General features: G+C 40.5%; 2 protein-coding genes across 3 annotated transcripts; one reads left to right on the forward strand and one right to left on the reverse strand.

Annotated features, from left to right (window-relative positions):
* Positions 1 to 59: 59 nt before the first annotated feature.
* Positions 60 to 10,802, reverse strand: ngly1 (N-glycanase 1). Of its 2 annotated transcripts, none has more exons than XM_030062925.1 (12): positions 10,601 to 10,802; positions 9,480 to 9,594; positions 7,571 to 7,780; positions 7,108 to 7,270; positions 6,104 to 6,323; positions 5,835 to 5,956; positions 4,659 to 4,804; positions 4,181 to 4,291; positions 3,896 to 4,081; positions 2,035 to 2,220; positions 1,603 to 1,780; positions 60 to 931 (listed from the first exon to the last, which is right to left on the reverse strand). In XM_030062925.1, exons 1-12 carry the CDS (start codon positions 10,708 to 10,710, stop codon positions 756 to 758), a joined length of 1,923 nt encoding a protein of 640 aa, XP_029918785.1. In that variant the 5' UTR covers positions 10,711 to 10,802; the 3' UTR covers positions 60 to 755. The 2 variants fall into 2 exon arrangements, with proteins under 2 accessions (XP_029918785.1, XP_029918786.1); XM_030062926.1 differs by lacking the exon at positions 10,601 to 10,802 and adding an exon at positions 10,324 to 10,508 and having other exon boundaries at positions 756 to 931.
* oxsm (3-oxoacyl-ACP synthase, mitochondrial) lies at positions 10,787 to 14,150 on the forward strand. Its single transcript, XM_030062927.1, has 2 exons — positions 10,787 to 12,229; positions 13,415 to 14,150. Exons 1-2 carry the CDS (start codon positions 11,238 to 11,240, stop codon positions 13,815 to 13,817), a joined length of 1,395 nt encoding a protein of 464 aa, XP_029918787.1. The 5' UTR covers positions 10,787 to 11,237; the 3' UTR covers positions 13,818 to 14,150.
* Positions 14,151 to 14,389: the final 239 nt, after the last annotated feature.

Here is a 14,389-nt window from a genome sequence, read left to right on the forward strand (position 1 = left end):
ATTATCTGGTCACAGGGTCTAAACTCCTTATCAGCCACAGACAGCTGCAGAAAAATATCTTTATTATCCCATATCTTTATTAACATTCAGCCCGTTCCAGTATGCCCAGACTAACTCATTTAATCTAGTTATAATAAAACACATAGAGGGTGTCAGTTGGGTATGGCAAGTTGCTATACCATAGTCCTGCATTAAATAACACAGTCATTAACACTAGAATCACAAGGCTAAAATATACATTTTCCTAAACCCATTACTAGCAAGGGGGCACAGACAGTCTCAGCTGACCTAGATATCTGCCAGTTTCCTGTGTGGAAAGTGAAATGTCTTCATGCCCCACAAATATGCACGCTCTCACAGTGGAGGGAAGATCTCAATGGCTTGTTGTGTGGTTTACACTATTTACAGTTTTGCTTCACATTTGTATGTCTCATACATCATGCTTTCAGATAATTTGGCCCATAGTCAAAAAGAAGTTTTGGAAAATGCATTAGAACACAGATATGTAACAGCATCTCTGTATTCTGTGACAGGTACAAAATATACATTTGCCTACCATTAGGCTATGCATCATTTACCACTGGCTAGTTAGATTCTTGAAGAGTTAAAACAAACTTAATTATTGCACTGAACGCTTTATCGCACATCAAATGTTGAATCAAAACCTGTGTCCACCTAATTAACCCTGACCTTGTCAGAGCACTTGGTAGTGTAACACAATTTCGTGGCCCACTCTTGATGACTAAAAACAACTGTCAAGCATCTTCCAGTTCGATGACGATTTCAAATGAGGATTCCTCTGTCTCCTTCAAACTCTGTCTGAACAGCTGAGCGTGTTGCCATGACGACTCTCCATCCCCACTGCTGAGTTCTGCTTCAATGACAAACTCAGAGGAGCCAGAGAGACTCGGGAACGACTGCATCTTCCCATCTGGAGGTCCAAACATAAGAGAAGAGATTATTAGGAAGAATTATACTGACATACAAATCATTTTATGATATTGTATTTGCAATATAAATAATTACATCATCAAATAAGTGTTTATAATCACTGGAAATGGGAGGGTGTAGAGTTGTACCTCTGAATGCCGAGATAATTTCTGTACATGAGCAATTTATTGTGCATACAGCTCTTTTTTGCTTCAGTTTCATACTTCTCATATTTTTCAGTCTTATTTGTCTGTTCTTTTATTTTACACACACACACATATTACTGCAACGTATTGTTCTATTCAGTCAGTTTCTACATAAAGTATTGTTGACACATTCAAATTTGTTATATTTCATGTCCCCCATTTGCTATATGTTAATGATCATCAAACTTCCTTGCTGTAACATTTTCCTGCTGTTTTGCTTCTGCAACACACCCATTCCCTATGGGAATTTTATCATTCAATTTTTATCTAAGCTTAGAATAAATAAAAAATAAGATAAGTAAAAGACATAGTTTCCTATAGAATCAAGTTATATTCCTACATTTATGGATTCAACATGCTAAATAATTAAGATTCTCATGAAAGCTGAGGAATGTAATAGCATTGTTTGCATAGTCACACTAACAGTAGTATCTCATTACTATTTCTCACTGTTATGAAATCATACCTCCAGAGAACTCTGTAGTTTTCTGGTCCAGCCGCAAGCACCAGCAGACTTTCCCCGAATGAAAGGTCTGACTTTGGGCCATAATTGAGACGGCCTTCATCTTCAGTCCCACTGGAGCAAAGTCAAACTTCCAGCTGATTCTTCCTAAAGAGGAACCTTCTGTCCGAGCTATGTACACCTGAACACAAACATGCAGCTCATCATGCTTCATTTTCTTATGGCTGGGAAAACACCTGTAATTTGTTACCTTGTCACATCAGGAATTACCAGATCACACCAAAAATCTAACCAAAACATTGTCCGCCAAAGATTATCTGCCCTCCAAATTTCAGCAAAATCCATTCAAAACTTGCTGACAGACAGATAATGGTGAAATTTTGTTTAGCAGAGGTAATCATGAAAACTGAGTATTATGTGACCAAGTAAACAAACCATCTGCCAGTCGTGTTCCACCTTCCTGAAGACTGAGTCTTTCTTCCACACACACTGATCCCAGCCCTGAATAACCTCCTGGCGGTTGGACACTCGACAGTACTGGTCCTTGTTGGCGCTGTACTGCACATGGACTAGCTTTTCACTCTTCTCTCTCTCATTAGGAATAAACACATAACCCGCAACCTGGGAACAAAACACAAAAAGATGATTAGGGTTAAGAAGATTCATCAGTTTAACATTTTATTAAATATCAGTGTTGTCCACATCTAATATGATGGTTATGACAATACAGTTTGATTTACTACACAGGATACTGGATACAATACCACACTGGATGTCTAGGGAAAAACTTTTGATATAGATAAATTCTTTTGCAATATTTTGATTAGGTTTCATGCATATGCTTTATCACCATAACTATGGGTTTTAACACAGAATTTTAGAATCCCAATATGGTCTGACTGTTGTTTCAGTGGCTTTTCCACCATGACAAGAAAAAAATTCTTGGGGACTTAACTTGTAATTCCTGGAATGACAATGGTCAAATTTAAAAATACTGAATATTGGCATATTGTTTATTGGAAGTTTCAGTCTGAAACCACTGTCTGAATCCTTGTATTGATTGACAGCACAGCCACAGCTGGCATTTTAAAGCTTCTTGTGCCTTTCTGTTATTGCTTTTTTATTGGCAAAGTGTATTCTATCTCTCCATTCAGTTCCAAAGCACAGCAAAACAGGCCGCAAAGTAACAGTTTTATCACATAAATGAATAATGAACATCATGAACACATAATGAACACTTAATGAACATAATGAGCACATAATGAATGTGAACAAAGTGTATTATGCCAGTATAACACCAAAAAACAACAAAACAAAAAAGTCCTAGCACCCATTTTTCATGTAATTACAATTACTTGTGAAAGCGCTATCAGATAATTTCCTCCTGGCACAGGGTTACAATGTGGAAGACACTACCTGCTGGATCTGCTTTCCAATTTAAACAGGAAATAACAACAAAAGGAGCTGCTTGATTTGTTCAAAAATGGGTACCATATATTTATTTATGTATTTTATTTTTTTTTTTTTTAAATACTGGCAACAAAAGTCAGTTTTGCTTAATAATGTGCAGCCATAGCTGACAGAAGGATGCAAAGGCATATTCTAGTAAATCTATGCTTGTATTGAGATAGAGCAGCTCCATTGGTGGTAGCCTATATAGTTGGGTTTCTCAACCAATGGGCCACGAAACCCCACACATCTCTACATGTTTCTGTTTTGACACAAATCATCAGCCATTTAAACTACTGTCAATTACTCACAACCAATCTGCCTCTCATTCTGGAAGCTACATCACCCACTCTGAGGCACAGAACCTTGAAATAGAAACCAGGGAACAGAGCCACAACAATTCTTGGCATCACGTCCTAGCCTCAGTGTCTAACTCCATCAGTTTTCATTAGAGCGGGATTTCTCAACCAATGGGCCACGGCCCACTGATGGGCCATGGAATGCCATTTGTAGAAGACAGAGTCCCACAGAGACAGAGACCCAAAACCACAAAGCTCAACACAGCACCCAACCCAAATTTCTCTAAATCAGTTCTAGACCTGACTCAACCTGTTAATGCAAGACCCACAACCCAACCCATACCCGCTGTCAAATACATCGCTCCACATTCTGTTTCAAAAGGTGATTTTTTTTAAACTTCAGTTTGGTTAAACAGGGAAGCCACTGATGATGTCATTCTCATCACTGATTTGCCCAAAAATGTTTTTTTCTCATGGGCCATGTCACCTTTAATGATGAAAAGGTGGGCCTTGGGGTGGAAAAGGTTGAAACCCCTGGTATACAGTACCTGTTGAGACGTCTGCGCATCAGTCCCTCGGGTCTCCCCCCTTGCCAACCTCCATGCCAGAGATCCAGAGTTGCGTCCACCCAGCTCGCCTGGTTTTGGTTTCTTTGGGGAAATGAACTCCACCAGCTCAAACAGTAGCCTTTCCGTCAGCTCCTTCTTCCTTTCTGGACTCAGGGACTGCTGCCTCTTTAGCACAGAATGAGTTAAAAGGTAGCGTGAGATGGTTTACACCATTAGCACCACACAGATTTGTCTTATTTGTTGGGTGAAAAGGCTAACACATACCACAGCATTAAGCCCGGTAATGGTGCGCAGCAGCCAGGCCTCTTGAACCGTGGTTCGTCTTGCCAAGACCTCTGGATGTCTGCAGGAATACCTCCAGGTCACATCAACCACCTGCACCATGGAAACAGAAGTTGGGTTTGAGCTCTAGCACACAGACTGTCTGCTCACCCTGGAAGAAAACCCTTGCTTTAACACACTGAGTTTGGTCTTATGTACAGCTTTTATGTATAAATATATACTGCTACATGTGCACTAAATGACTGTCCCTCATAAAGAGAATATCAGAATAGTTCTGCAAGAGACAGTAAATCTTGACCTCTTCCCCTTTTGTAGCACTTCTTACTGTTTGGTTCAAAGGTCTGCATTATTAATGAGGGACAGCATGTTAAGTGTTGATTTGTTTGCCATTGCACAACATTCTTGAGTGAAATCTGCACATTTACACACACATACAGTGGTTAACGCAAGCCTCCCTCACCTGGTCCTTGGAGAAAGCCATAACATAGGAGAGTTTTTTTCCCCAGCCGACCTCGTACAGCAGAGGCTTATCGCATACATTCTCACATGAGTCACAATGTAGCCAGCGCCGCTGACAGACTGAGAAAATCTCTGTCCAAACATGGTCTAAAACAGCAGACAAAATTTAGCTTTCACACAGTCTTGAACACACTCTTCAAACATTAGACAATATTGTGAGACCCAATATGACCAGTATGGGTTTTTGAATGCTGATATAAATATTTTAGACTGAAGCTACAGTATCAATAACAGATATTTAACAATTACTCAAAATAATACCAAAATCATGAAAATCACAATATGGCTGAGTGCAATATTCAAATAACAGGAGCTGCAATTTTTTTTGTTAAAGGCAAAATGTCTCAAAAATTACCATTACAAATCAAGTACTGTGGTGCCATAAAGATGCCTCTGCCCACAACTCATATTTTCCAGATGTAAAAAAACATGTTTATTTGGTACAGACTCCAGCAAAAATAATATTGTTTAATTTTTTTTTCAGTAAAAATTAAAATGAAGATGCAAAAATTACCATTCACACATTAATGCAACCCATATCGCTATTGCAATATCTGTAAAATTAATTGTGATATGTTTTTTAGAATCTTGTTCAGTCCTAGCCAAAAATCAACTCAGTATTAAAGTTACTAATTGTTTCACCAGAATTTGTATTTCCATGTTAGAAAACCCTCTAAAAACAGCATTTAAACTATCACGGGACACTAAAACTCTCCACTGAAGGCCAGACTAAAATTAAACTTAAACTCTTTTACATGGGTTAGCAGCTTCTTAACACATGGTGAGGCAGGTTTAACTGCAGATTTTATAGCTTATTGAGGAAAATCCTCTTACACCACACAAGGATAATTTCTCTTGATATATAAATAATAATTAAAAAAAAAAAAATTCAGCAGCTGTGGACAACTTAGACAATAACCAAGATCCTTTGTAAGGATGTTTCTATTTTCAGCCTCATTTTCCTAATTATCATGACAAAAGATTCTGTTCAGCTATGATGGTGAGAAATAAGAGAAAATGTTATGAATTTGTCCAACTTGGTTTTGATAATAAAATACTTCGAGATAGAGAATCAAATTAGCCATACAAGACACACATCTGTCCTTCAGGTCCATACCTGTGCTGTCCCAGATATACCTAGTCTCAAAGCCGAGGGCTCTGCAGCAAAGAGTGAAACAATTGGCCCACTCCCCACAGCGCCCCCTCCTGGTTTCCAGCAGTTTCTCTGGATTGTTATACCTGAGAAGCAAATGGAGACACAAAATTTAGGGTACATCTGTGACCGCCCTTTGAAAAAGGTTCACAACCAAAATGTCTTAACAGTGACGGTTAAAACTGAAACTGGTTTTCAAAAGGAGAGAAGTAGAGAAACCCAAGCAGACAAACCTGGGGAATCTGGTGGAGAGCTGGCAGGTCTGACAGTAGTGGTTCTCCACCCGCTGTGCTCCCCAGCGGAGGTCATCAGGGGTGGGACTTAGCGAGCCAGCATTCTGAGTTGTGCCTCCACATCGGCTGCAGGGCAGTCTGTCAACCCAGGAGAAGAAGTCCTGTTTGAACCACCTGAGCAACTCCAGCACCAGGAAGTCTTCCCTTCCAAGTTTGCATTCTAAAAACAGCAAAGCAATTAAATCCACCACTCAAGATCATCAATATCCTGTACACTTGTCAATGCCACTGGGACACTACTCAGGCAAGCATGAGAGGTGCAGTGATAGTATATGCAGTATCAGGATTGGCATTAATCCAGCTCCAAGTGCTGATAATTGGATCAGCAAGTGTGGCTGTCTGGACAGTAAAGATAATGACAGGCGCTTTGGCAAGATATATCTTCATTGACAGGAGGATGAATGTCTCCTGTCAAATGAAAGTGCATAATCAGAGCAGCTACTATTCATTGTTTCAGCTTTAGCTATGCAGTCTAGATGTCACTGTGTTTCATTAGATCTCATCTGCCACATTATTCTTTATATGTTGACCTAGCATGAATAAGCTGTGTTCTCTTCTGTGTAACATAGCCTACATCCATTTTTCCATTTGACTAGATGCTAGACGATAAGCAGACAAATATTAATAATAATGATAATACATTTTATTTAGAGAGCACTTTTCAAGCAATAAGCATAGTGCTTACAAAGGTGAGAAATTTCAAAGCAATAGCAACAGAACAACATTAAAGAACAGTTGCAAGAGTTAAACTTATGCATATAAACACACAAGTTAAAAAATAGGGACACATTAGTGACAAATGCAAGAGGTTAAAAATACTGAGCATTATGAATGACCGAGACGTAAATGAATCAGTACTCAAAATGCACCTCTGATATACTTTCTAATGCTCTGGAATTTGTTTAACTTGATTTTTAGGAATGAATGGCGGCATTTGGTTGTACCTGGGTCAGCCTCTTTGGCTTGCTTTAACTTCTGTTCAGCAGCAGAGGACAGATCCTGGTGAGGGATGTGGCTCCTGGCCTTCTCCTGCAGCTCAGGGTTTTCATATACCATCACATGCTGGAAGTTGGACTGGAGTGTCACAAAGAAACTCATGCTGTTTTCCTGAAAGACACGGGAGAAATCATCCAAACTTCAATAAGTTAACCATGGTCTCTCTACCCTTCAATTTTTACTCTTCTTTTTGGTCAGAGGTTACATCTCTCCTCAAGCCAAGCACTGCAACAAGTTGACTGGCCAGGTAGCTAATATAGAGCAACAACACCCTGACTTCCTCCTTATTATTCTTGCAGATTTTAACAGAGCTGACCTTTGTTGTGAAGTGCCTAAATACAATGGCTGAATAATAAATATTGCTTCATATCCAGTCTCTCCTATTTAAAACAGGGACGAGAGCATCTTTACCAAGGATGAGGTTTGTGGTGGAGATGGAGTAGCTGGCTGGCTGGAGGTAGCAGGGCTTTCCTGTGTTGAAGGTGAGGGAGCAGCTGTCTCAGGAGGCTGGTCAGGCTGCCCCCCTCGGAGCCTCTGGTCTCTCTCTGATGCAATGGATTCCCTGATGAGCTTCAGCTGCTCCACTGATGCAGACTTAGGGAACACCAGGTGGGTTTCAGCCTGAGAAAAGGTGCATTTATGTATTAACTTTGCTGTTAAAGGTGCAAGGTGTGCTATTTTATCAAATAAATCACTAATTCTGAGACTACATTGCATTTTACATTGTGTTTGACCAGATGGGATTTTGCAGAAATTGCTGGTCTTGCCCTGAGGCTCAAAACAGGAAGAAGGGACCATTCTACACAGGCAAATGGAATCAAAGCTTTGCTGTGGTACTTAGGTAGACCAACCCAGAAGTTACTTGGCAGTTTGTTGGTGGACTTTGTCCATTGGATTTTTTTTTTTTTTATAGTTCCCTTATACGAAAAAAAGTGCTTCACTGAAAATGTTCTTCATAATGAAAGGAGGGGATGTTGCCCATCACACAAAACATTTTTGAGTGGCAAACAAAAGCTGAAAAAATGTTCTGAAGGATGCACAAGGACACTGTTCTCCTTCTTGCTTCCTAACTTGCGAAACTACGTTTTTCTATATCACAATGCAATAGCTCTCCACTATGAGGGACGAAAAATGACAAAACAATACATAAATGAATAAATAAATAAATACGCATATAAATATATAAATGCATAAATAATTAAATTAATAAATATTTCTACATTTATTTATTTCTGTTTTTATTCATGCATTTATTTATTTATTTGTGTATTTATACATTTATGCATGTATTTATTTATTTATTTTTACATTTATTTATTTATTTATTTCTACATTTATTCATTTATTTATTCCTTCTTTTATTTCTACATTTATTTATTTATTTCTACATTTCCACATTTATTTATTTCTGTATTTCTGTGTCGTATGTTAATAAGGTGGGCGGTTCTTACATTAGTCTTAAGAACGATTGGTTTGTGGGTGTGATCCTATCCACTGCTACTGCCTGGACTGGCAGTAGCAGTGGATAACAGTGGACTAGCTAGCTGCTAGGGCATGAACAACGCCAGACTTTTCCACGTCGTCGACGTTATGTCGACCCGTCAACACCGGGAGATTTTTGGGGGGGCTAGCGGGGCTCCAACCGGAGGGAGGGAGGGGTTGTAGTGGAGCGCCGACCGTGTGTGTAGTTGGACTACTGGAAGTAGTCGGTGGGTGCATGATTTACCACATCATTCGCCAGTGACCTTAAATCACTGACGATGGCTCTCAAAACGCTTTCCATTGCGTTTTACACAGTAGCTAGTAGGGCATTAATGTAAACATCGACCTGTCGAAAGTCGAAGAAACACACACACACCCACACACACACGGTCGGCGCTCCACTACAGCCTCCTCACCCCCCCTACATTAATAAATGTAGAAATATTTATTAATTTAATTATTTATGCATTTATATATTTATATGCGTATTTATTTATTTATTCATTTATTTATTGTTTTGTCATTTTTTGTCCCTCATACTCCACAATGCTGTATGTCTGTTTACACACCTAGTAGGTGAAGGTGTTACACAGCGATACCAAAGTCAGCAATAGCAGCGATAGCAAAGTTGTTCCACCAGTTAGCATGCAAGAGGGCTGGAAAAAACGCATCGATAAATATATCAATTTAGGTAACAAAAGCATATGCACTGACAATTCCAACAATTAAGAAAATATTAACTAAAACTATGATTCTTTACCTTCGAACTGTAAATTAAGTCACTTTGAATGAGCAAACACTACTTTGTGTCTTCCACATGGCAGTAGTGTGTACTCACCTCCTCAAATCCCATCTCAAACAGGCATTCCAATGCACCTCTAATGGGAAGCAGTTTGGTGGAGAACGTGGGATTGCCTATACGGATAGACCTGTATTTTTCCTCATTTGGATACCTGTTATGGAATAACATCATATGAGCCACTCTTCAGTGCGACAGACACCCCGTAGGGCTGCACGATATGGACAAAATATCACACCTCGATATTACTGCAAAATATCTTGATAGCGATATGATATACAATATGGCTATGGGTTCACACTTATTTGAAATTTGAGTAGTGAGAGTTTAGCATTCTTTAAAAAAACAGCCTAATAGTACCAACTGGATGAAGAAAACGCAGCTACTTCATTAAGTATTTTATCGATCAGAGCAGACCAATCAGTGTCTTAGGCTGCATTAAAAAAATTTTTAAAAAAAATTAAATCAACCATTTTGCTGCAACATGTGCTTCAACGATATTTTAAGTGTAACAGCAGTGAATATTAAGCATTCCTCAACAGCGTAATAATACCAAATGGATGTAGAAAATGCAGTTACTTTACAAAGTATGTTTTTTTTTTTTTGTTTGTTTGTTTTTTGTTTTCTTTTTAGAATACACCAGACAGGGTCTTAGGCTAACCCTAACCCTAAATTTGACATCATCCTTGTCGTTGCCATTTGAAATATAAATATCACGCATGTTTATATCTCGATAACGATATGATAACGATATATCGTACAGTCACACGCCAAGCAGCACTTTACTTTCATGAGCAAAAATCAAAATTTTACATTTGCCTATTATTCCCGCAGTATTATTACTGATAGGCCGCGGAGAGCAGTCCAGCAGGTTTTTACTGACCTGTATGTGTCCTGGCACAGGAAGAGGGAACTTCCTAGGAATATTAATAGGGAACTTCCGGATATGTTTTCTCATGGACAGGGCTACATTAAATTACTCATTTATTAAATTAACGGTCTGAACACACAAATGAGAACAGCACGTGCCGTCGCTGAAATTCAAATCGGTTCCAGGCTGACAGTACATAATGTCACCGTGTCTCTATTTGATCATGCAGTGTCCACAGTTAATCACAGCTAACTCATTACTGGTGACGCACTGCTACCGCAACGGTTACCTCAAAATGTTGTCCGCGTATGTGAGTAACAGCTTGGCGACGTCCAGAAACACTTCATTTGAATTCTCAGTCAACGCGGACACTCCTGGCGACACAACCATGATTTTCATACACCAAATTATAAAGTAATGAGACCCTTTCGATGTGTAGTGCTGCGTATGGTAGTTAGCTAACTTACAGTGTTATGGGTCCTAGATATAGCTGACCTGTTGACGCCTGAATAATTCTTAGTAGCTTTGTAAATATCGCCGCTGTACAGTTGTCTTTTTATATATATTTGATTATCAGTGTTATTATTTTATCTCCCTTCTTAAGGCATTACTATCTGTTTTTTTTGTTGTGTTATCTCAGTTCAGCTCATTTTACTTCGCGCTACTTCAGGCGTTCACAAGCAACAGCATGTTAGCAGCAGTGGCTAGCGGCTGGGATAGATGTCGGTCAGTGTTGTGGTTCTATGACTACCTCTGTTCACAGTTAACAGATGATCCTGTAACAGCTACTCTGCTGGGTAAGTTACCCACTCAGCCAACCTATCTGTTGGATTTGTCGGTGTTGGTTGTTAAACATTGACTGAAGAGGACGGACTAAAGCTAGAAGCTCAGCAGTTTAGGTCAAACTTGACAGACAAGACAGCAGCATGTCCTCCCTGTCATTATCATGCTGGACTAAGCTCCAGCTGAGGCCCCAGAACATCAGAGCACTTCTTCAGAGGAGTGCTTGTGTTTGTCCAAATCAAGACTCCAGGCAGCACAGTGGAGGACAGCCTGTCAGGAGAGTCATGATAACTGGCATAGGGTTTGTGTGTCCCCTTGGCACAGGGACCGCTGTGCCCTGGGAGCACCTGATCACGGGTCAAAGTGGGATTATTGCTCTTGACCCAGAGGAGTACAAGACTGTTCCCTGTAAAGTGGCAGCAATGGTGCCCAGGGGGGATGAGGAGGGTCAGTTTAATGAGGAGAGGTTTGCTTCCCGTGGGGAGATCAACAGCATGTCACCAGCCACTGTGATGGCCCTCGGAGCTGCTCAGCTGGCTCTGGAGGACGCAGGCTGGTACCCCAAAACCCCAGAGGAACAGCTCACTACAGGGGTGGCTGTCGGCATGGGGATGGTGTCCCTGGACGAAATAGCTCAGACATCTGCCGCCTTCCAGGACAAGGGCTATAAAAGAGTCAGCCCCTTCTTTGTGCCTCGTATCCTTGTCAACATGGCTGCTGGGCATATCAGTATAAAACACAAACTGAAGGGTCCCAACCACGCTGTGTCCACAGCCTGCACCACGGGGGCCCACGCCCTCGGTGATGCCACCAGGTTCATTGCTCACGGTGATGCGGTTGCTATGATCACAGGGGGAACAGAGTCCTGTGTGGGGCCCCTGTCGATAGCCGGCTTTGCCAGGGCGCGTGCCCTGGCCACCAAATGGAACGACAACCCTAAGCTGGCATCGAGACCCTTTCACCCGGAGCGAGAGGGCTTTGTGATGGGCGAGGGAGCAGCTGTGCTCCTGCTGGAAGAGCTGGACCATGCAGTGAAGCGGGGAGCCAGGATCTATGCAGAGGTGCTGGGCTACGGCCTCTCTGGAGACGCCAGTCACATCACTGCTCCTGCTGCAGACGGAGATGGAGCATACAGGTTTTTCACTCTATAGGGTTAAAAGATTAATGTCAATATTCTGTATCTTTGAATATGACCGATCTCATGCCAAATAACTCAAATAAGTACTCAAACAAATGAGGAGACCAAGGCACTCTCTCCTTGAATAAAAATGCCTTTAATAGACCAGCATAGTTCTATTGAAGACAAGTAGAAACTCTGACAGATTTCCAACACATGCCTTTATCACGGGTGTAAAACACAGTGATTTAAATAAACATACATAAACATATATATCAGAGGAACAAGCTGACCCTCACACACTACCAAAATATTATAAAGTAGGGCTGGGCAATATATCAATATTCTATTAATATTGTGATAGCAGACTAAATATCGTCTGAGAGCTTGGATATCAAAATATCATGATCTGGAATAAGTGTTGTCTTTTCCTGGTTTTAAAGGCTGCAGTACAGTAAAGTGATGTAATTACCTGAACTTAATACACTGCTCAGTCTTCAATTATTTACCTCTACCTGCTGGGTAACCGGATCCTAATGACTGCTTATCAAAAAACTGATGGTGTAAATATTTTGTAAAAGCACCAGTAAGTCATCCCTTTAACATTATTATCAAGGTATTCAGTCAAAAATATCATGTTTGATTTTGTCCATATTGCCTAACCCTACTTTAAAATGGCCAAATCTCCAGAGTGCCCCTTTAAAGATTTGAGTTTTACCCATTTTTTAATGTTCCATAGAACTATGCCCATCTGTCAAAGGCATTTTATTCATAAAAAATAGTCTCTTTTTTTTTTTTTTTTTTTTTTTTTTTTTTGACTGGGTCAATTTATAGCCCAACTATCAAAGACCACCTTTCTAAAGTTTGATAGATTTCCACCATCCCATCTTTGGTGTTCTCTTTGTCTTTTTAACTCAAATAAGTATTTAGAGCATTATGGGGAAGGGCTGTTTTCAGTAATCTCATCAAAATAATTTAAAGGGTTCCCATAGACAGCCATTGAAGTTACGCATTTCTGTACTAAATATGTCATCATATCCATCATACCAGAGGTGGACCACACAAACTAGCATGTGTCTGATTTATAATAAAATCCCATCATTCCTGTCTCTTTCTCTCTCAATCAAATGGAAGCAAAAATGCCTAGAGCTTTTTGAAAGATAGTGGTTTATAATTTTGCCACTGTTTTATTTGTCTCTACAGGTGCATGTCAGCAGCCCTCAGAGACGCCGGCGTGTCACCGGCAGACGTCACATATGTGAACGCTCATGCCACGTCCACACCTTTAGGCGACGCGGCTGAAAATGCAGCCATCAAGAGGCTGTTCCAGCAGCACGCCCGCAGCCTGGCAGTCTCCTCCACCAAGGGAGCCACGGGGCATCTGCTCGGGGCGGCAGGGGCCCTGGAGGCAGCCTTCACCGCCCTGGCTTGTTACCATGGAGTCCTGCCCCCCACCCTCAATCTTGACCGCACTGAGCCAGAGTTTGACTTGAACTATGTTCCGTGCACAGCGCAGCCGTGGCAGACCCAGGGCCGGCGGGTGGCCCTCACTAACTCGTTTGGATTTGGTGGCACTAACGCCTCATTGTGCCTCGCCAGTGTCTGACAAACTGCTTGAATAAACAAAGGTTCAACCAGTACTGACTGTTTATTACAAATCAGATCCTGTCCAGCCAGTGTCATCCAACCCTAATAGGATGGATGTTATGCACTTTAATTGCTACATATTTATTACCAAACTGATCAATAGTACACTGTTTGGCCCTGGGAAGCCCTTAACATGAAGTAATTCTAAAGACATAATGCAAGTATGTCTGAACATGTTTTTATCCTAGGTTCCAGTGGAGGTTTACAACATTTCTAAATGTGAATGTGAAATTCTAAGGTGGAATAAGGTGTCCTGAAAATGGACAAAATTAAAGATACTGAATAGAGGAAACATATTCTGGTCTCTTGCTGTGACTGTGGTTTAACTTGTCTTTTGCCACCAATTTTACATTTAATATTTTTTCTGCAGCATTTCTCACTCTTTACAAACAATCTATTGGTAATCTATGGTTTGTTCAAGGAAGCTCTTCTTACAAAAGAAGTTTTTATAACTGGCTACATCATTCTAAAATCTAAAAACTCATTATTTGATTATGTAGGAACAACCAGAATGGGGCTACCAAAAAGGAG

The sequence above is a fragment of the Myripristis murdjan genome, chromosome 11 (assembly GCF_902150065.1).
Source record: "Myripristis murdjan chromosome 11, fMyrMur1.1, whole genome shotgun sequence".
NCBI lineage: Eukaryota > Metazoa > Chordata > Actinopteri > Holocentriformes > Holocentridae > Myripristis > Myripristis murdjan.

Coding starts and splice junctions, on each gene's coding strand:
- ngly1 (XM_030062925.1), bottom strand. CDS start 10,710: ATGAAAATCATGGTTGTGTCGCCAGGAGTGTCCGCGTTGACTGAGAAT. Junction 9,595..10,600: donor TACGCGGACAACATTTTGAG/GTAACCGTTGCG, acceptor ATTCCATAACAG/GTATCCAAATGAGGAAAAAT. Junction 2,221..3,895: donor ATGCGCAGACGTCTCAACAG/GTACTGTATACC, acceptor TTTTGTTCCCAG/GTTGCGGGTTATGTGTTTAT.
- oxsm (XM_030062927.1), top strand. CDS start 11,238: ATGTCCTCCCTGTCATTATCATGCTGGACTAAGCTCCAGCTGAGGCCC. Junction 12,230..13,414: donor GACGGAGATGGAGCATACAG/GTTTTTCACTCT, acceptor TTGTCTCTACAG/GTGCATGTCAGCAGCCCTCA.